This window comes from Vitis vinifera, chromosome 12 (assembly GCF_030704535.1).
Source record: "Vitis vinifera cultivar Pinot Noir 40024 chromosome 12, ASM3070453v1".
NCBI classification, from domain to species: domain Eukaryota; kingdom Viridiplantae; phylum Streptophyta; class Magnoliopsida; order Vitales; family Vitaceae; genus Vitis; species Vitis vinifera.
This window is the reverse complement of record NC_081816.1, coordinates 13165210-13186840: the sequence shown is the minus strand read 5'-3', so window position 1 is coordinate 13186840 and position 21631 is coordinate 13165210. Positions and strand designations below refer to the sequence as shown.

Sequence of the window (21631 nt, the reverse complement as noted above, 5' to 3'; positions counted from 1 at the left end):
TATTACAATATTATAGTTTTTTTTTATAGGATAAGGAAAGTTATTTGGAACGTCTCTATAAATATTCTAGGTCATAAGGGGGAAAAAAGAAATAAGATGAAATGGGTTTGTCTACATGCTAGATAGAGATATGAGAAAGAGTAGAAGACACCTAATGAAATGAAGACTCAAAGTTCAAGATGTAGATATAAGGAATAAAGAAATATGAGATTTTTTAGGACTTAACATTGGTATATAAGGAACAAAGGTTCAAGATCTGTAATATTCTCTATAATATAGTAGAATGATTTCTCTTATTAGTAGATATAGGAATTATTTTTAAACTATGCTAAAACCTTTTATTCCTTTGTGTGTTGTTTATTTTATCTTTATATTCTAACACTAATATATCAGCACTAAAGCTTTCACTAGTATGACAAATTGGTGTCAAAGCTCAAATTGAGAATTGTAGAAGAAGCAAAGAGAACAAAATAGAAAAGAAGATTACAAAGGAATTTTAGTTGAAGGTAGAGTCAGTTGTTCTCTCATCAAAATGTGATACAAGAAATGTGTTTTCGTTATCCAAGATAAGCATAGCTTCTCTTGCACACTTATTCCATCTTAAAAGGTAGAAATGATGAAGTGTTTGAATGATTTAAATCCATAGCACATGACGGGATCATGGCACATGACAAGACTGTGATGCACAAGGGTAACAATGATATTTTAGGAGTGTGGCGCACAATGGAAGTTATGATATATAGTAAGGATTTGATTCACATATGTTTATTAAAGTGTGTATCAAAGTAGATAAAAGATAAACTTGATAGAATTTGATCAAGATGATAAAGAGTTCAGATTTCCTTTTAAGATGGTTCTAGTTAGTACTAGATTAGTGTTTGAGTTAATTAAAAGAAAGCCAATATGCTTTGTACATTGCATCAAATGAAAAAAAAAAGAAAAAAAGAAAATTAGCACACTCTTTACATGATTTTAATGCTCTTTGGTTGAGAAATTTCTAGACAAATCCACAATTTCATATTAAGGCAAAAGCATTTATAATGTATACAACTATAAATTTTAGTAACTTATAGTGAAGTGATCTATCTAAATAAGAGAGTAGTATTTAATAAATAAAATAAACTTAGCTCATTAAAAACCACAAAAGTATCCTACACCAGCTCCCACTAAAAAGAACTTTTCAATTCCAAAATCTTGTACTTGAAAGTGTTTTGGAGTTTGAGTGCAATAAAGAACACTATAGAGCACTTCAAGAATCAAAAAGAGCTTTTGGGCAGCCCAAAAGTTGCACCAAAATGGTGCTCCAATTATAAGGATGCTTAATATGGAATTATTTAGTCAGAAACAAACAATTATATATATAAATGAAGCGAATTGCCTAAGGTTTTGTTCAAGTAGAAATATTCATTATTTTATTGACTTTAAAAGGTTTATTTGTTCCTAAGTTGCAATTAATTAGGACTTGAAATTAAGTTACAAACTAAACTTCCATTTCTAGCTAAGAATTCAATAGACTAATAGATTAATTGCAGCTCGAGTGCAAAGAACTATAATTTTCCGAGCTTAGAACCAACTAAACTTTGGTTAATGTAGCAAATATCTAACCACATTAATGCGGAGATAGATAGATGTTATCGAAGATCAAGAAATTGGGTCGTCAAGGTTTAAATAGTAATCCCTTTAGGCCCGCATATGGAGCATGTCACCAACCACAATGGAAGGAATTAAGAAGGCATATCTTTTTACATAATAGTAACCAATGGAAGGCTTTTTTTTAGTCTTTTTTTTTTTCTTTTCTTTTCTAAGACCATGAGTGGTGGATTAAGAAGAATTGAATCATAATTAGGGGAATAGATTGGTTCTATCCCATAATATAAATTTGAATATGTACCAAGTGCTCAGCCAAGGGAGTAATGCTATTTGTTAATTGTTGATCACATTGAAGCTTGAAGCTCAAAGGCATAGGACTATGGTGAGGCAATTGGTAAGGCTTATATATATTATGCATTCTGTTAGTAACATTGAAACTTATTACCTGTCTATCAATATCTCTTCAGCATCCCTTAATTTAGGCAAGTAAAATAAAGGCCTAGAATCTGTATCAGAAATTTGATTTCCCTGTCAAGCAGTTAAATGATTTAAAGAAACATAAGAATCCCTCACTTATGTTAAGGATTATCAAACAACAAAATAAAATATACTCGCCTTTTCAAAAATTTATTAAATAATACGCCATATATATCTTCCATTTTTAACATTTCAATATTAAGTATATTTTATTTATTTTAATATAAAATTAAAATATTAATACATTTATATAAACTATGAGAAAATGAATATTATTGATTTTAATTTTTTACATGTATTTTAAATTTCTAAAAAAAATATTTTTAATTCAATGAAATATAAATTATATATTTATAATATCATCTATTCAATCACAATTCAACCGCTCAACTATAAATGAGTAAATTTTCAAATTCAATACTTTTAAAATATTATTTATAAATTGAAGTAATTCAAAACAAAATTCAACAAAAGAGGCAAAAATTCTTTTTGTTATGTATGTAAACACAATTCTTAGAAATTTTAGGAAAAATGAAATAAAAAATTTTTAAAAGATAGTTTTAAAAAAAAATATCGTATGTTAATAATCAAATATTTTTTATTGAGAGGATAATTTTTTTTAAAAAAATTATAGATAAATACTGAAAAAGTGTATTAAAATAGTTATTTTGACATTTCTAATTACTTCTTTTGTAAACCCATACACTTCTAAGTCATCTTCAAGAATAATAATGTTCATAATTAACTAAAAATATATGTCGTCATTGTGAATGCCAATGAAGCAAAATTCTATATTTTAATATAAATAATTGGATTTTAACATTCAATATAAATCATTGATTAATAAAATAAAATTTTTTTAAAAAAAATACTGGTTAAGGAAAGTGTCAATCTCCTTTGCTTATTCATCTCCTCTTACTCCATTTTCTACATGAAAAAAATTCAAAAATACTTGCCCTCAATCTTATAATTTTTTTCCTATTTAAATTTTATAGTCACCATAAAATCTGAACAAAAGTTTTTTTTTAAAAAAAAAAAAAAAAAAAAAAAACCCACCGGGCTTCAATAAATTCTCAAAAATCAAAAGAACAAACTAAAAAAACTAACTAAATAAAAACAGTTACAAAAATAAAATGAAATTAATTAAAATTATAAATGAATAGACTCTAATGAAATCACTTTTGAAAAATAAAATAATCTAAAATATGATATTTCTTTTTATAATTTTTCCTTTTTATATATTTTGTATTATTATTATTTTTAAAGGAAGAAAGAGATAATTGCATCATTTACACATAATTTAACTCATTCCTTTAATACGTTATTTGGTAATTGATTGCTTATTTATATATAAAATCTAGAGTATTAATCAATACTCTAGATTTTATATATAGAAGAACAAGGTTCACAGGTGGCACATAGTAATGCTACATGGGTTCAAATATGGGAAATTGGGCCTTGAATAGGACTTTAACCACCAAACCCATTCTTTATTCATTTATTTTTTTTCCTTTCTCTCACCGTTTCAACCACTCAATTTTTTTTCCCTACCTTCTTTCATATACGGGTAGCTCTCATTCCCATTTTAAATTCTTCATTTTTTTATTCCCATTTTAATTCTTCTTTTTATTTTTTTTTTATAAGTATCAAAGTTTAATTTTCCCAAATTACAATCTCCAATTTTATTAGTAAAAACTCCAAACTTTAACTTTTAAATATAATTTCCAAACTCCAATTCTCAATTAATTTCTAAAATTTTAATTTATTTCAAATTTAATTTCCAAAATTCTAATTTTTATATTTACTTATTTAATCATTATTATTTTCATCATTATTTATTTATCTATTCATTTGCTTATTATTATTATTATTATTATTATTATTATTTTTAAGTTTTAATTCTTCAAAATTCAATTCCCGAAATAATTTTTCTAATGTTCTAATTTTAAATTTAATTTTCCAAGATCCGAATTTTTTAAATTTAATTTTCTAAAAATCCCACAATTCCAAATTTAATTTTTAAAATGTCGCCTCCAAATAAATCTTCGAAACTCTATTTCCTTCCAAATCAAATCTTCAAAAATTCAATTCTCTAACAATTCTTCCAAATCAAATCAAATCTTCGAAACGAGTTCTTATTTAAATCTCAAACAATCTTAAATATATATATACCAACAATGTGATTAGTATATGAAAAATGTGAAAATATGAAAATAGCAACCTACTTAAAAATCATGTGACCATCATAAAAAATATTAAATTAGAAAGGTGGTACGTAAAAATCAAGCTGAAAGCATAGAAACTTACTCCCCTCCAAAGACTCGGTTCTCCATAATTGTGAGGAACGTTGTTGCAGCTAACGGGAGACCATGAGAATGGTATATCATTTCATCCTACATTTTCACCACAATGGGATGGTCCCAAGGAACCCCGTAAGTAATGAGGTCCCAAATAACCTGATTGGAAAAGGGCTGCATACGATATAAATTATTGGGCCCAACCATCCTCTTAGCCACACCATGGAGTCTGGTCGTAATGATGATGATGAGTCTACTGTGATTTGATTTGTTACACCACTGGAGTCTCTCCTTTAACCTGAAGTACCAGTCCAGGTTGATATCCCAAATTCCATCAAACACTAATAAATAACTCTTACTCCACAATGCTTTGCAGAGGGCCTCCAATAGCTCCTCCTCCTCCACCTCCACACTACCATCCACAAAATCTCTTTGCCCATCATCACACTGCTTCAGCATAGCCTTGAGAATCTTCTTAAAATCTACTTCTCCTTTCTGTATCGCTTGTAAGTTGATCCAAATTCTGGATTCGTAATCGTAAGAATCGACGTCATCGCTGTTGTCGAAAACTCTTCGGGCCACAAGGGTCTTACCGCAACCCCCAATCCCCACAATTCCAATTTCCTTACTAAATCCTTCTTCATCCAATCCACTTGTACCCAGAACCAATTTTTCTATATTTATGACTTGGTCTCTAAACCGACGGGAAGAATAACGGTCTGTCGTTGGTCCATCAAATGATAAAGAGCCAGAAGAAGAAGAAGTTGTGGCTACATCCGTGACGGCAGAAAGGGAAGTCTGCTCTGGTACTACTGGGTGGCTTGTAGCAACAAACAGCTTTTTCTTGATGTGAATCAGCTTCCTTTTTGTTTTGCACAGAAACCATAGCTCAGGCAGAGAGTAGTGGCCTTGCCTTTGCCCTTGCCCTTGCCCTTGCCCTTGCCCTTGCTCTTGCCCTTGCCCTTGCCCTTGCCCTTGTGAGGAATCCTTGTTGATTTTCATTTTGCGCTTCTCCAGGAAGAGGATGCAGTCGGTCAATGCAATGCTGAGGTCGTAAAGACAATCCTTCATTCCTGTCGACGGCGTGAGGCTTTTAGTTTCCAGAAGCTCTCGAATTTGTAGAAAATAAGAATGGAGGGGGATGTCATGAGGTGGAAGGTGTTCCTCCTCTGCTTCTTCCAATTCATCCATGAATTTGTTCTTCAAAAACTGAAGAATATCTGCTGACATTTTGGCTGTAAAAACCTAATCTCCCAACTCTCACAATTAATAGACTGGACAAGTACACACATGCTACGTAAGGCTTTTCTTGTTCAAATGAAGAGAATTTCTTGTGGTCTAAGGAAACGGACAAGAATCCGAAATAGAAAGAAAGAAAAAGAAAAGGAAGGAAATTAAAGCAAAAGAAAGATGTTTATGCGGATGCTTATTTGTTTGACACTTCAAACTACATGGAATTCCCATTGGTGATGATGCTGGGAATTTGGAGGATGATTTTTTTATGGGATTAGGGATTGTATTAGGGATGACAATGGGCAAGTCTGAGATGAAGATTACGATTTTTCAATAAAAAAATTGTTTGACAACTTTTTGTGATAATTTATTTAAATTAATAAAATTATATTTATTATTAATCTAATCAAAATAATTTTTTTAATATTATATTTTGGTTAATTGTCCAAAACCTAATCTGCTGACATTTTGGCTGTAAAAACCTAATCTCCATCGGCATAAGGGTTTTCTTGTTCAAATGAAGAGAATTTCTTGTGGTGTAAGGAAAAGACAAGCATCCAAAGTAGAAAGAAAGAAAAAGAAAAAGGAAGGAAATTAAAGCAAAAGAAAGAGGTTTATGCCGATGTTTACTTGTATGACACTCCAAACTACATGGAATTCCCATTGGTGATGATTCCGGGAATTTATTTCCATTTTAATTGTTTTTTTCCATAATTTATGTCAATTTACATATATATATATATATATATAGTTGTGTTTGAAGTTTACAAAATTAATCTTAAAATTATAGAAAATGTAAAATGTAAATTATTTTATTGGTATTTCAATTTAAAAACAAAAAAAAAACAAAAAAAATTTAACAAAATGTATGTGAAAATATTTTGTCCAATATTTCTATAAAATATAAATGAAAATAGTATTATCGATGCAATCCTATGTTTCTCACTTTATTGTATTCCTTACAAATGAATTTTTTTTTATTAAGCTTTCAAATTTATTGTGACCCACCAAAATATACCAAAAATGGTATTTATATACCAATTAAGATTTTTTTTTTTTTTTGGCTAAACGTGACAAAAAAATTAAAATAGTATTTAACTCACCTATCAACCATAGTTTGACAAATGAAAAACATACCAAAGTTGAGTGGAGGATATCAAAGAGGAAGATTTGAGAATGGAGTGATGAATGAGAAATTTGAAGAATTTTGTGGTGATCAATACATTCCAAAGTTGAAGATTTGATTGTTAAAATAAGAAAATTTATTTATTAAATCATATTATTTTTTCAATATTTAAGGAAATCATTGGACCAACTTTCGATCCCATATTGGGAAGGCCAGATAACACAAAATACCGATTATTAATTTATTTTATTATAACTTCATATGAAAAATTATAACAATAGTAAAAGAATGTAAAATGAGAAAGATACGAAGAATAATGTGAGAAATGAACAAAAAATGTGAGAATTCTTCATACCCTCTTCCAATTTTTTATTATTTTTATTTTTAATTTCCATCAATTCTAACTTAGTTCCTATTATTAAACTATTTTATTGTCATTTCAAGTAACAAAAAAAAAAGCTTAAAATTATTAAAATTGTGAAATTGTAATCAATCTTAAAAATGAAATTCATGAGGATCCATATATCAATGGTAGTTCTAACCATGATTCACGATTTATTTATGAAAAAGTTTAATGGTATTTCAAATGAAGAAGCGTGCAAATAGGAATTGAATTGTACAGATCATGAAACAAAAACATTTTACAACATATGCTAAAGCAATTGGATTTAGTGTTTAGAAAGATGATTTGAAACGTGATAAGAATGGAGGTATTATATCTCCAAAGTGGGTTTGTTCTAAAGAAGGACATCAATTGGCCAAATGTTTTCAAAATGAAAATCGACAATGTGAGCCAAGATCATTGGCTAGAGTTGGTGTGAAGCTTCATTTTGTATTGGTGTGGACCCTGTATTTCAGCTCAATGTATTCCCACTTGATGACGAAACTCGCTTTTTTTTTTTCATTTATTTGGCAAAAATTTGATTTTTAGAAAAAGACTTGGAGTTGCCACTTATTTTTGTTTTATTTTTTTAAAGCGAAAACAAAATAATAAAGAAAACCCCTAAATGTACTCCTTATTTGGAAAAGTAGGTCTATGACAAATCGAGTCGAAGTTCGGGAGTCAGGTTACTTATCAAGAAGGTATAGTAAATACCATAGCACCCCTCTAAGTCCCTAAAAACGGGTTTCTACTAATAAGGTGAAGCGAACATGACAATTGGTAAGAAAATCAATGGATACCAAAGTTATCACAAATTAAAAGCAAGTCATGACAATGAATAAATAAACAAAGTGAGAGCGAGAGCGTACCTTGGTAGCAGGTAATAAAGCGCTATCATGAAACATAGTTAGCGCGCAATAACAAATATAAAATATATCTCATGCATATCAAAGATCAGAACAAAAACCAAACAATATTCATTAGGCATAGCAATCAACAATTAGAAGAGAAATCTCATATGTAGGGCCCCCACTAAAGCCCAATTTATCTTACATGAATTGGTCTCACAAATTTCATTATTTTGGAATTATGAAAAAAAAAATTCATTCTTACTTATGAAAAATCGAAAGAAATGGAAGATTATTTGAAAACCGAAGTGGAATTAAAACTATTTCTAGAGAAAACTGGATTTTTGAAATTTATTTGGAAATTGGAGTCTTGGAAATTAAATTTAAGAATTGGAATTTTGGAGATTAAATTTGACAGAAAATGGAATTTTTAGAATTATATGAGAATTGGGGTTTTGAAAGTTAAATTTAAGAATTGGAGTTTTGGAAATTAAATTTGGGAGAAATTGGGAGTTAAAAAAATTGTTTGAGAATTGGAGTTGTGAAAATTAAATTTAAGAATTGGAGTTTTGGAAATTAAATTTGAAAGAAATTGGAAGTTAAAAAAAAAAAAAAATTGTTTGAGAATTAGAGTTTTGAAAATGGAACATGTTATAAAAAAAATTAAATTTAGAAATTGGAACTTTAGAGAATTATGTAAAGATAGAATTTAAAATAAATAAATAGATAAATAGAATAATAATAGTAGTGAAAATAATAATGATTAAATGAGTAAATATGAAAATTGGAATTTTAGAAATTGGGAATTAAATTTGGGAATTGGAATTTTGAAGAATTATTTAAAGATGAAATTTTAAAAAATAAAATTAAAAATAAATAAATAATAATAATAATAATAATAATAATAATGAAAATAATGATGATTAAATAAATAAATGTGAAAATTGAAATTTTGGAAATTAGAAATTAAATTTGGAAATCAAAATTTTGAAGAATTATTTAAAGATGAAAATTTTAAAAATAAATGAATAAAATAATAATAATAATAATAATGAAAATAATGATGATTAAATAAGTAAATGTGAAAATTGGAATTTTAGAAATTGGAAATTAAATTTAGAAATTAGAAAATTGGAATTTCGGAAATTGGAAATTAAATTTGGAAATCAGAATTTTGAAGAATTATTTAAAGATGGAATTTTTAAAAAATAAATAAATTGATAATAATAACAAAAATAATAATGATTAAATAAATAAATGCGAAAAAATGGAATTTCAGAAATTGAAATTAAATTCAGAAATTGGAAATTAAATTCGGAAATCAGAATTTTGAAGAATTATTTGAGAACGGTATTTTGGGAAAATTAAATTTTCAAGATTGGAATCTTGGGAAATTATTTTGAGAATGAAATTTCGAGAAATTAAAGAAATTGAAATCTTGAAAATTTATTATGAGAATGGGATTTCGGAAAATCAAATTTCGAAAGTTGGAATCTTAAAGAATTATTTTGAGAATGAAATTTCATAAAATTAAATTTCAAAAATTGGAATCTTGAAAAATTATTTTGAAAATGGAATTTCAGGAAATTAAAGAAATTGAAATCTTGAAAATTTATTATGAGAATATGATTTCAGAAACTTAAATTGCGAAAGTTGGAATCTTAAATAATTATTTTCGGAATGGAATTTCGAAAATTGGAATCTTAAAGAATTATTTTGGGTATGGAATTTCGGAAAATTAAATTTTGAAAATTGGAATCTTGAAAAATTATTTTGAGAATGGAATTTCGAAAAACTAAAGAAATTGAAATCTTGAAAATTAATCATGAGAATGGGATTTCGGAAAATTAAATTTTGAAAGTTGGAATCTTAAAAAATTATTTTGGGAATGGAATTTCGGAAAATTGAATTTCGAAAATTGGAATCCTAAAAAATCATTTTGAGAATGAAATTTTTATAAGAGGCGATTTAGGAGGATGATACGTGGCCTGACGAAAGGTGGCCATGCATAGCCAAACACTCCAACGTGTGCTTTATTTTACAATATCAAATTCAAATCAAGCTTGTGGACCCCATCCCAAAATTCATTTCTCCATGTATTAAAGCTTATTCCCATCTTGATTGTGCTAGCCCCAGTACGTAGCAAACCCATTTTCATGTTGAAAAAAATATCATACCCACACCAACATGCCATTTTCCAATGCATATATCTATCATATTCACATCATAAACCCATTTTTTATGCAATATTCAATGAGTGAATCTTATACTTGGGATGTGGTTTGTGAACGACAAAGAGACCCATCTTATGTTTCTAGAGAGAGAAGAGTGGTGACGGGAATGCAAAGATGGGTATGAGGGCTGAAAAAAAATGGAGATGGCCATGCACTTGGGACTTCATGCACGTGGAGAATGGGAGGGAAAGGAACCAAAAGTAAGCTAGGTGGTGGGCATGAAAGGTGGAAGGGTGGTGAGATGAGAAAGGTGGTCAATATGAAGGCGATTGCGTGCATGGGATTGGTGTTAAGTGTAGCCACGGGTAGTGAGAGAAAGTGAGAAAAATAGGTTTAATGGGTATGGGAAAAATGGAAATGCATAGGGGGCATGAAGGACGGGTATGGAGATAGGTGAATGGGGAATGAATGGGAAAGGTGGTAGATATGGTGTGAGGGAAAGTGGGCATGATAGGTACGGTAGGTGTGAAGCAATGGGTTTGATGGAGGATAAGATGGATGAGAGATGAAGGGTGAAGTGGGTTAGAGAGTATTAAAGATATGGTGATATGCATGGAAGGTTAGGAAAGATGAGGTGGTGAGCTTAGGGGTGGGTATGGTTACGGGCATGGTGATGGGCATAATGGAACATGTGGGATGGAGATGAATGGTGGAGACATTTGCAAAGGCTTGTGTGGCCATGCATGGTCATGCAAAAGTGGGGGGAATGGGCTTAATGGGTACGGATATGAGTGTGATAGGTCGTGACGAGTGATTAATGGAGCGTGATGATAAATGGAGAAAAAGGGTAAGAGAAGGGTGAAGGATGGAGTGGGTTGGAGGGTTTGGGATGATAAGAACGGTGGTGAATGCAATGGGTGAGTTGGAATGGTGCTGACAAAATGGATGAAGTCATGCCACCTGGCTTCAAGTTTCATCCCACGAACAACATATTGTAAAAGAGAGTTTCCTACTCCTATTCAGTTTGATGCCCCATAATGAAAAGCCTCAACTGACATGTTTGCATGGACATCGAATGGGAACTGTACACAATCAAAACACCCATTCAATGCAGCCACATGAAACCCCCATCATAACTACATTTCTTTTAAGAACTTCCTTGATCCCCACCATGCTCATGACATATTCAAGCTCTTTCTCGTCAGTACTGCCATCCCATGGTCTCGCATCCCAGGGTCTCATCAAATACTAAGTAATTCAAATAAGCCTCAACTTCATGCAAAGAGTAAAGTCGGTTTTAAAACTAGTCAAATTATGAATTATATAATTGAATGGTGTTTTTTGCATAAAGGAGTGTGAATTCCAAATTTACTTGAAGTAATTCTTTAAATTTTTAAAAAGTGGTTTTTAAAAATTGGTCAAATGCCTATTTGATGAAGAAAACGCTCTTTTAACTCTCTTTTCCCCTTATTTATGTAAAGAGAACACTTTTTGTAAGGTAGTGGTTTTTTTATTTTATATTTTTTTTTAATTCTAAATAAAATTGAATTTAACTTAATTCTAAATAAAATTTAATAGTATTAAGTTATTTTTTATTATTTTATTTCTATTAAGTATTAATAGGGTGAGAGTTATATTAAGATTATGTTTTAATTGTTTCAAAAAGTAGTTTTTATGATTCAATAAAAAACTAAATACTTTGTCTATTTCTATTTAGTAAAAAAAAATTAAAATAAATAATAAGTAAAAAAAAATAGATAATCTAAAGTTTGAAAACAAATTAGATTTAACATTAAATTAAAGAAACAAACACCACCTAACTAAAATCCCCTATAACATGTTGATGTTTATCAGTTCACATATTATTCCATGGAGTGAGAACTACCCATAAGAATTTCCAGTATGTTTTCACATTTTTAATGAACATCTAGTGATGGCATCTCTAAAATCCAATGGGTGATATGTAAATATAGCAAACTTCCCAAGGAAGAAAAGAGATTGAAATGACTCTGATAAACTATTTACCTTCTTCCTTCAATTACTTTCCACTTTCATTGTCAAACATCAATCTTGTTAGAAACCGTTTTGTATTTTTAATAAAATAAAATAAAATAAAAAGTTTTTTTTTTTTTAAATTGTGGCCCATTTAAATATTATTTTCCCTAAAATAAATGAAATGTGGGGTCACATCTCTTCTGGAGTAACCACCCATGTCTTCAAACGTGAGACATATTACTCGGTTGAAAACTACCCTAAGTCTTCTTTGATGGGAAGAAGAGAAAAGAAAATATAAATATACAGTATTAATTTCAAAAGTGGGAAAAAAGGTTCTCTAGTCTACAAGAATAAGTTTGTGAGTTCTATCAGTGTATGGACATAAGATCTTGTAAGGACTAGCCAACTAATCCCTATTTTGTGTGAATCTAATTGTCATGGTTGGAAGTACAATCTTGAATTTTCATTTTATTACTTGCCAAAAGGCGAGGTTTGACATGGCAATCTTCAGCACCATGGAGGATTATCAAATGTACAAGTAGAAGTTCGCTCAGAGGAAAGTGGTTCTAGGGAGAAATATCAATTTCTCCCAACTACAGCATTTCGGGTTTGAGGGTCTCTTCAGTCGGATGGGTTGGCTGCCAGTAGTGACGATTTTGGAGCTGATTTTCCCGACTCTGGTGCGTGCATTCTATTTGAGGGGCACATATGGACTAGGTGGACCACTTATTTCCACCATTAGAAGAGTTGAGATTCAGCTGGACCCGGAGAGTATCTACCGTATTTTTTACATTGCTCCAGTCGGACTCAAGGTGTACGAGTCCAATACTTGGCCTACTTTGCCTGGTTTCGAGCTTAGAGAGACCATTCAAAGGATGTACGGACTGACAGACACCCAGGGGATGGGCAAACCATTAGCTCACAGCCTGACCGTGTCTAGTAGAGTACTACACCACGTGATCTGCTTCATCTTGCTACGACGAGGTAGATACCAAGACGAGGTCTCTTACCTTGAGGCCTCATGGACTCGATTCTGACGAGGAGACGGATTCACTTGGGGTATTTAATGATGATGCACATGATTTCATGTTACGAGAGCTCAACCCATGTGCTCCCCTATGGCCGCTTCCTCACTAAAGTATTCAAGGATGTTAGGGTCGATTTGAGTAGAGAAAGATTTTGAGGCCTCCAGCATTTACGACACTTATGATGAGCAGTCCTTGGGATGGATGAAGTTTGAGAAGGTCCCCGATGGCTCCTGGATTAGGAAAGCAGAGCGACCACCAGCACAAGCCCGAGGACAGGGACAGGTGCATCTCGGAGTAAAGGAGGAGGCAAAGATTCAAGATATGGAGGGTGGGTTAGACCCTTAGAGAGGCTTTAAGTAGAGAGAACCCGAGCTTGACACCCCTCCACTCCAGTCAAAGGGTCTTCAGTTTGAGGCCACATTTTCAGAGCCAATGATGTTTGAGCCGACATACATAGTGGGACCATCTTCTCAGCCATTATTCACCTAGCCTCCTCACATAGAGACATCACCTCATCAGGCACCTCACGCTCCTAATCATGCGCCTTGGATGGATTTATTTGCTCAGATTAGCTCACTTGACACTCACATGGAAGGGCTTGAAGTAGTCAGTGATACTCGATTCTACTCCATGGAGGATCGCATGGATCACTATCAAATTGGCTTCACTTCTCAGTTTGAGTATCTACAGTAGAGATTTGAGCGTATGGAGGATCACATGAATCAGCAGCAGGCTGCATTTGATCATCTCCAGCAAAGGATTAAGCGCATTGAGAGTCGCCAAGAGAGTCAGCATGAGGAGATGATGGCTTACCTCCGCTCCATGTTTCCACCTCCACCTCCTCAGCCGTGATTTCACAGAGACCCCATTCGTTTTTTTTTTATGTTGCCAAATGGGGAGAGATATTTAGGATCTAGGAGACCTACATGCATATCATTGTCATATCATTTATTTGGATTAGGTTATATGTTTATGATTCGTGTACATTTGACTTTACCATATATCTGATATGTTATATGTTTTCATGACTTACACTGTTTCCTATTGAAAATTCACATGTCTTGATTATCTTGGTTTTAAGTTGATAAATTTTGATTGATTGATCCATGATTGGTTTGAGGGGGAGATTTTTTCTTCTCCTAGATAACCAAGGTTTATCATCATAAAAAATGGGGAGATTGTTAGCCTAATGATTCTCTTAATCAGGTTTTGATGATAACAAACCATGGTTAAGTGACTAATTGATTTAAATGGTAAAGAATCCCAGGTATAAATTTGAAAATTCATCAAAGGACCAAATGGATACAAGATCGAGACTTTTGGAAGACTTTTGATCATATGAAACAAATGTAAGATGATTGCATGGGTGCACTTAGGTTTTTCATATCTTTCCATGCATCTTTGAAAACTCGGTTTATTCTTTAAAATTAAGATTTCATTAAAACTCAAGTTTTATCAAATGTACCTTAGGCAAAACATTTCAAAATTGGCATATTAATTTACCTAAAGACCTTGCCTAAGTGTTAGAAAAGAAAAGAAGTGAAAAATATAGGTTTTTAGGGCCAAAAGGCTTAATTGGTTGAGGCTCTGGCCAACCGACTCAACCTGTTGCGGAACCAGTCAACCGATTGCCCTTGATTGGTCGAGGTCAGGTCGAGAAGTGTCAAAAACACTTTCTCTTTTCCAGTAGCCTTCTCTTCCCGATTGAAGTTTCCTCCTTCCTGGTCGACCGCTAGCTTGACCAGTTGAGGCTGTTTTTTGCTTTTCTTGGCTCTTGAGCTTAAAAACCTATAAATTGAGAGCTCCACTTCATTTATGATATAGAGAACACTTGCAATCAATTGTCTACCAACTTGTTCTTACCTTAAAAGCTCTCATTTCTTTCTTAGTGCATTAAATCCTCACTTGCATCTCTTTTAGTGCACCCTTGTGAGTCATCCTAGCTTTGATTTGTATTCGAGCTATCATTGAGATAGGTTGAGGGATTCATTCTTGTAAAAATTGAGTATTAAAGCCTTCAAAAAGTTTGAATCTTGAAGAGATTGTGTAAGAGCCCATTGGAGCCGGAATCCAAGTGTAAAGGATTGGAAGCTTGGTTGAAGCTTCAAGCTAGTGGAACCCGCACTCGGTTAGGAGATTGAGGAGAGTGGATATAGGTAAAAAAGTGTCGAACCACTATAAAATCCTAATTTGAATTCTCTAACTCTATCTCTTTATTTTTTATTATATTGTGCTTGAATTTGTTGTGCGGAAAAAGTTTTTGACAAACTCAATACACCCCTCTCTTGGGTGTTTTTCTCATTTAAGTATAGCATTTATTTTCTCAACTATCATTAAAGGAAAGTATAGATAGACCTTGATAGGCAACAATTAGGTCTTAATTTTTAAAAGATTGGCACATTTAAAAGATTGACCATGATCATGAGATGTACAATCAAAGTAAGTTGGATGAATGGTAAACTAAGTCTATAAACTTATTGATTTGAGTAAGTAATCCATCTGGAAAATATGTTCTTGATTGACTATATTTGAACACAACAAATTTAAGCTTAATACCACTATCTGGATTAGTCCCATCTCTCTTCCAAATATGTTTAAGAGATAGTGGTAATGTTTTACATTGACCTCATCCTCAATACTCTAAAGTTTAGGTTACGTTAGAAGCTAGTCCTCAAAGATATTTATGAGATGTAGGCTATTGCTAGTTAAGTACTAAAAAGTCATCTTGAAAGGTAGCTAGGCTACATAAAAGTGAAAGGCATGGAATTCAATCATTGAGCTCAAGACGTGATAATTAACAATCTTATATCAAGTCATGTTTTGTCAGAGAAGACTTTGAGTCTTGTTTCGTAAAACTCATTCTTCTTTTGCACTCTAATTTCTCTTTTTTCTTTTTTCCTCTCATCACTATGCATTATTTTAACTAAAGAATGAGTATCTTATATAGTATGTTCTAATGCACAGAACTTGGGAATTTTTTAGTTTTCTTGGATATAAGATTTCTTAAAATTTGAAAGATATTGTAGTCAAAGGATAAATGGTAAAGGAATAAATATGTAAATTTACTTTAATTTCAAGTAATTCTAAGATTATTAAGGTTATGTTTGATTGATCGAATATAACATATAGTAGTATATGATATGAGATAATAATATATGCTATTATTATATGTTTTGTTGACAATGAAATAAGATGAACTATCCCATCATTTATAATATCTTATATATTAGAAATCATAAATTTACTTTTTTCATCCATTCGCTTCATTTTTTTTATTTTTTTTTCAATTTTCTGTATTACACATTTTACAAAACAAAAAGTTATGATTAAAAAAAAATTAAATTTTTAGCTAAAAGAAGAATTAAAAAATATTTATAAAATATACCATAAATTAATACTAATATATGCATGATTTAATATAGCACTTGATATGTACAATTTGTTTTAATATATTTAACAACATAATATAATTTTTTTTCTTTATAAATTTTAAATATTTTAATCATGAACATTATTATTATTATTATAAATTGCACAATGATTTACAAATAATATCGAATAAGTGAGAAATTTCAAGCTTTTTTTTAATAGCAACAATTGTGATGTAATATAATTTTTATTTTAAACAAATATTAAATATTAAATTGGAATATATTCTCCATTCTATTTTTTTTTTATTTTTTTTGCAAATCAAATATAAACATCACATAGATCATTGTTTATAATACCTTCACATATTATTTTCACAGAAATGTGATATCTAACTATATATATATATATATCCTATCGGGTAAGGTTTGATAATTTTGAAGTATGCATATTTTAGCGCATCATATTCAATCAACCAAACATACCTTAAAAGTTATGAGAAATAAAGTTTGATGAGAATTTCAATCCCAATTTTAACCAAAATTTGAAGTAGAAATCCCATATTCATCATTTTTTTGGTGAATTTATTTTTAAGTTTAAATGCCAGAAAATCAAATAAAATTTAAATGGATTTAAAAAATTTTATTAAATAAACATAAATATGAATTGAGTAGGATCCAATTTACAAAACAAAATCATTGAAATATGAAAGATCACAAATTAAACAAACCAAAACTAATTCATGTTTTCAAAATTTTTAAAATTGATAAAATGTAAATTAAAAAAGAAGAAAAAAGAGATATTATTGGGCCAGGCTTGGGCCATCCGATGATAGCGGCGAGATAGAATTTTGGCTACTTGTCCAAGGCTTTATAGATTCCCTCTAGACGAACAGATTCTATTGTCCGAAAATGCCAGTTAGGGGTCCGTTTGGGCATCGACGCAAACCCTACCAATCCAAAGCATCTACTTCGATGCACCGCTTTTATTTTATCTGTATCCAAACGGGGACTTAGGACCTGCATTTGGGATGCATTTCATTTGCATTTGCCCTCGATTTAGCTTTCCTCCACCTTATATAAATGTATAAAAACCTTTTTTCCACCCATTGGACTCCATTCCCTGCTTCTACCCAACTCTAGGAAAAGCAGGCGCTTTGAGTTGATCACTATAGGTAATCGTTTTCTTATTTGTGTTTCTCTTTTCTTTGATTTTGATCGTTGAACAGGTTTGATTCTCGGGACTTTGTTTTGATCATTTTTGGATCTGCAAAAACATCGACCTATGCTTTTGTCTAATACTGTTTGATTTTATTTTTTTCATCTATTGGGTGGAACAGGTTTATTCGGTGGATATTTGCCTTTTCTGTTTGGTGTTTGTTTTCAATCTGTGTTTTTTTCTGTTTGATTGCCGAGAAATGGTGAACAATAAATGGAAGTTTGAATCCTATCAGTTTTGAACTGGTTATTGTGAGATTCCAACTTTTTCTTTTGTTTTCCAACGATTTCTCAGCAACCAAACGGGCATGAAGTATAGAGTTCATCTTTGATATTTATCTGGTTGTAGATGTAGATGATCCATAGGCTACTGGATCAAGATCTAGGGCTTTATTGTGGATATTTGCTCATTTTGCTTCATTCAATTTTTTATTTTACCATGTTTGGATAGAGAAGAGGTTGATATGCAAATCTGAAAAAAAAAAAAAGAAAAGAAAAGAAAAAAGAGCTGAAAGAAAAGCTGTTAGGAACCAATATTAATTATAATTCTCTTTTGCTCAGTGCTTTGGTCCCTGCTTAGCACAGCCTTTCGGGTGCTGGAAATCACTTCCACTTCCACTTCCACTTCCTTTGACTATTCAAACTTGCTATCAAGTCTCTATTAATGACTACATTAATTATGTTGTGGCAAGTTTAGCATTTGTGGGATGCATGTTTTAACTTTAGGGCAAGCTTTTTAAGGTTTTTTTAATTGTAGGTACTAAATGAATATTAGGACATTTTGTTGTCATATTATAACTTTCCCAAAATAATATTAGGATTAAGAGATATGTGATATTTTCTCCTCTCAATAATTGTTCACACACTATAAATCTTTGAAAGTTGCTTCATGATTTGCACTAATTGTAGAGTGTTACCCTCATTTTACTAAGAGTTAAAAGGTTTTAATTGTAGAAACCACTAATCTTGCATTTTATTAATTATCATATGTGGAATTCCAAAATTGGCAATTAATTATTTTTAGAGTTTATATAAATTTTTAGTAGTTTTGACTTTCAAACAGATAATAAAATATTGCATTTGTCCCCCTTTTTTACTATAGTAATTCAAACTTCGAAAAAAATTTAAAGATGTAGCAGGTGGAATATGTGTCAATATGAACTCCATTCTTCTTGCTAGCCCTTGAGAACCAGTTCAATCTGCATTAGAGACTAATAGCTTTCATTTTATTAAATTAGAAACACTAGTTTATGGGTAGACTATATACAATGGAAAGTAGGTCATAGACCCAAGCACTTAGTGTCTCATTGTAATATACACAAGTTAATAGAGTGCAATTAACTTTCTATAGTGGAATGTTGAGTCAATTTCAAAATTGAATTATAAGGGAATCGATACTATCCTTGTGGGTCTTAATGGTCCTTGCTCGAACTCATATATCTTGATGATATGGTTTAAGAGGGTTGAATCGGTTTTTAGTTCACTTATGTACATAAAGGTGTTTTGATGATTGCGAAAGGTTGCACAAAAACTAATGAACAATATCTCTTAACTATGCTAATTGATTAATTAGTCTCCTATTGGATTGTTAATTAATTAGGATTCTTTTAGACTTGATTAAATAACTCAAGCCCAAGGTAGGCTCAAGTCTCTTAAGTGTAGAGGGAAGTCTATAAATTCCCCCATAGGGATTAGGGCTTTAGACTAATGCCTCTTCCATTTTTTCCTATATGTTTATATAGAGAATCCTAGCCTCCAACCTTTAAAGATCTCCACCATCCAATGCTAAGGCTCAAGGACAAATGATTGGGTGGAAAATTAGTGGGTTTAGAAGACTTTCAACTACTACCGTGCACTCGACAATGTTCTTGATTGCAAAGATCAATTCTAGGAACATTCGAATTTTCGATAAGCACTTCTAACCCGTAATACTAGTTCCTATTAAGTTTTGAATGTTATTGTTTCCATTGTGCATAAGGATCTAGTGGCCCTAGGAATAGTTGCATACACCAAATGAGATTCAAGGCTTGAGAACAAAGTAATTTGGGATTCATAAAAACTAGTTCATAAAAGTTGTGTCTTTAATGTTTCTCTTCTACACACAACTATATTTTTTCAAATTTTCTTACTAAGCAAATAGATTCTAAATCATATGAGACCAAATCAAGTAAGACTTAATGCTTTGAATTCTTTAATGGATCTACTAATTTTTAGAGTTTGCAAAGTATATATAAACTTGGTTTATTTAGGTATTAAAAAAATTGAAAATTTTCTTGTTTTTAAATAAAACTTGGCTTATATGATATTAAGAAATTATGATTTTTTTTTTCAATACATTTCAAATAAAAAATTATTAACCAAAAAAAAAAAAAATCAATTATACCTTTATGAAAATGTTAATATTCATATTTCATAATATATACTACAATAATATATTTTTAAAATATATATAAATTTTTTATTTTATTGTAATATTAATATTCACATTTTAATAAAAACTATTTATTTGTTTATCGATTTGAAATTACAATTTTTTTTAATAAGACTTGAATTAAATTTAATTAATCTTATAAAAATTGAATTAATATCTTATAAAATCAAAATAGAAAATATTATTTTTAAAAAAACTCAAAAAATTATCCAAACAATTTTTTATTTTATTTTTTTCTCTTTAAAAATGTTTTTAAAAAACACCTTTATTTTTAGAAAATACCAAAAGACTATTTTTTGTTCTTTAACTTAATATATATATATATATATATATATATATATATATATATATATATATATATATATATAATAAGTTCTTAAAAAAATGCCAAATAGACCCTTAGATATTTTTTATATATACAATATTTATGTTGGAATTAAGCCCTAGAAAGGATAACATGATGTAATAGATATAGATGCATTTATAAACTTATTTATTTTTGTTTCTTGGTTTCCTTTTATTAACCCATTTGCATTAATTGGTTATTTGAGCATTCATGCCCCACATCACTCATATTGTACATAGTTTGGGTGTATTAGGAGTTGCACAGAAGATTCAAATCATAGGTTTCTTGTAGAGTGATGAGTTGTTCATTGTCAGTTTATGGATTTGGGTAATCCATCTGAAACTGTAATATACTACCTCCTAATTAGAGGGATGATTTGTCTTGACCGTTAGGATGGTTTTTACATGGTGAGTGCACTAGTGTATGTAATGCGCATTGGATAGGACCTATGGTGAATCATGACGTAAGGTTATTAATTATCATGATTCACCAAGCTACTATATTGTATGGACCCTTAACTTTGAGAGGATATTGAGTTTGTACCAAAGTCAACATAAGACTTTGACCTATGAGTGAGATCCTGAGGGAGTCTTATATCCCTATGTATTGGGTCACAATCGATGGAAAAGTTTTCTAAAAAAAGGCATCATGATATCTCATGGATTGAGATAGTGTGTTCCCTTGGGTGACATATTCCCTAAAATACTATAGTCATAGCATTTTTTTTAATAGAAATTTGACATATCTTCCTTGGAGTTAGAGTATGTCAATTGATCATATAATAAATGAAATCTATAACTCAACTATTAGAGAGGTAATCTTGATAGGTGATAGCACTATCTTATTAAATTATGGACACCAATTCATGGGGAGTCTGCATGTAGTGGATAGTAGGTCACAAACTCAAGGTACGTCTCATTGTTATTTATATAAGGTATTGAAGTATAATTGATTCTCTTTAGTGGAATGTTGAATCAACTTCAAAATTGGATTTTGAGGGAGCCAATACTCCTATGGACGACCCCCCCCTAGTTCCTATTCTAAGCTCATATACCATGGTGACATAGTTTATGAGGGTTAAATTGACTTTTGGTTTACTCTTGTGCATAAGGGAATTT

At 30.7% G+C, this 21631-nt stretch overlaps 1 protein-coding gene across 1 annotated transcript; it reads right to left on the bottom strand.

Moving 5' to 3' along the window:
- Window positions 1-4460: 4460 nt before the first annotated feature.
- On the bottom strand, window positions 4461-5594 carry LOC109123453 (uncharacterized). Its single transcript, XM_019223324.2, has one exon. It carries the CDS (start codon window positions 5592-5594, stop codon window positions 4461-4463), a length of 1134 nt encoding a protein of 377 aa, XP_019078869.1.
- Window positions 5595-21631: the final 16037 nt, after the last annotated feature.

Coding starts and splice junctions, on each gene's coding strand:
- LOC109123453 (XM_019223324.2), bottom strand. CDS start 5,594: ATGTCAGCAGATATTCTTCAGTTTTTGAAGAACAAATTCATGGATGAA.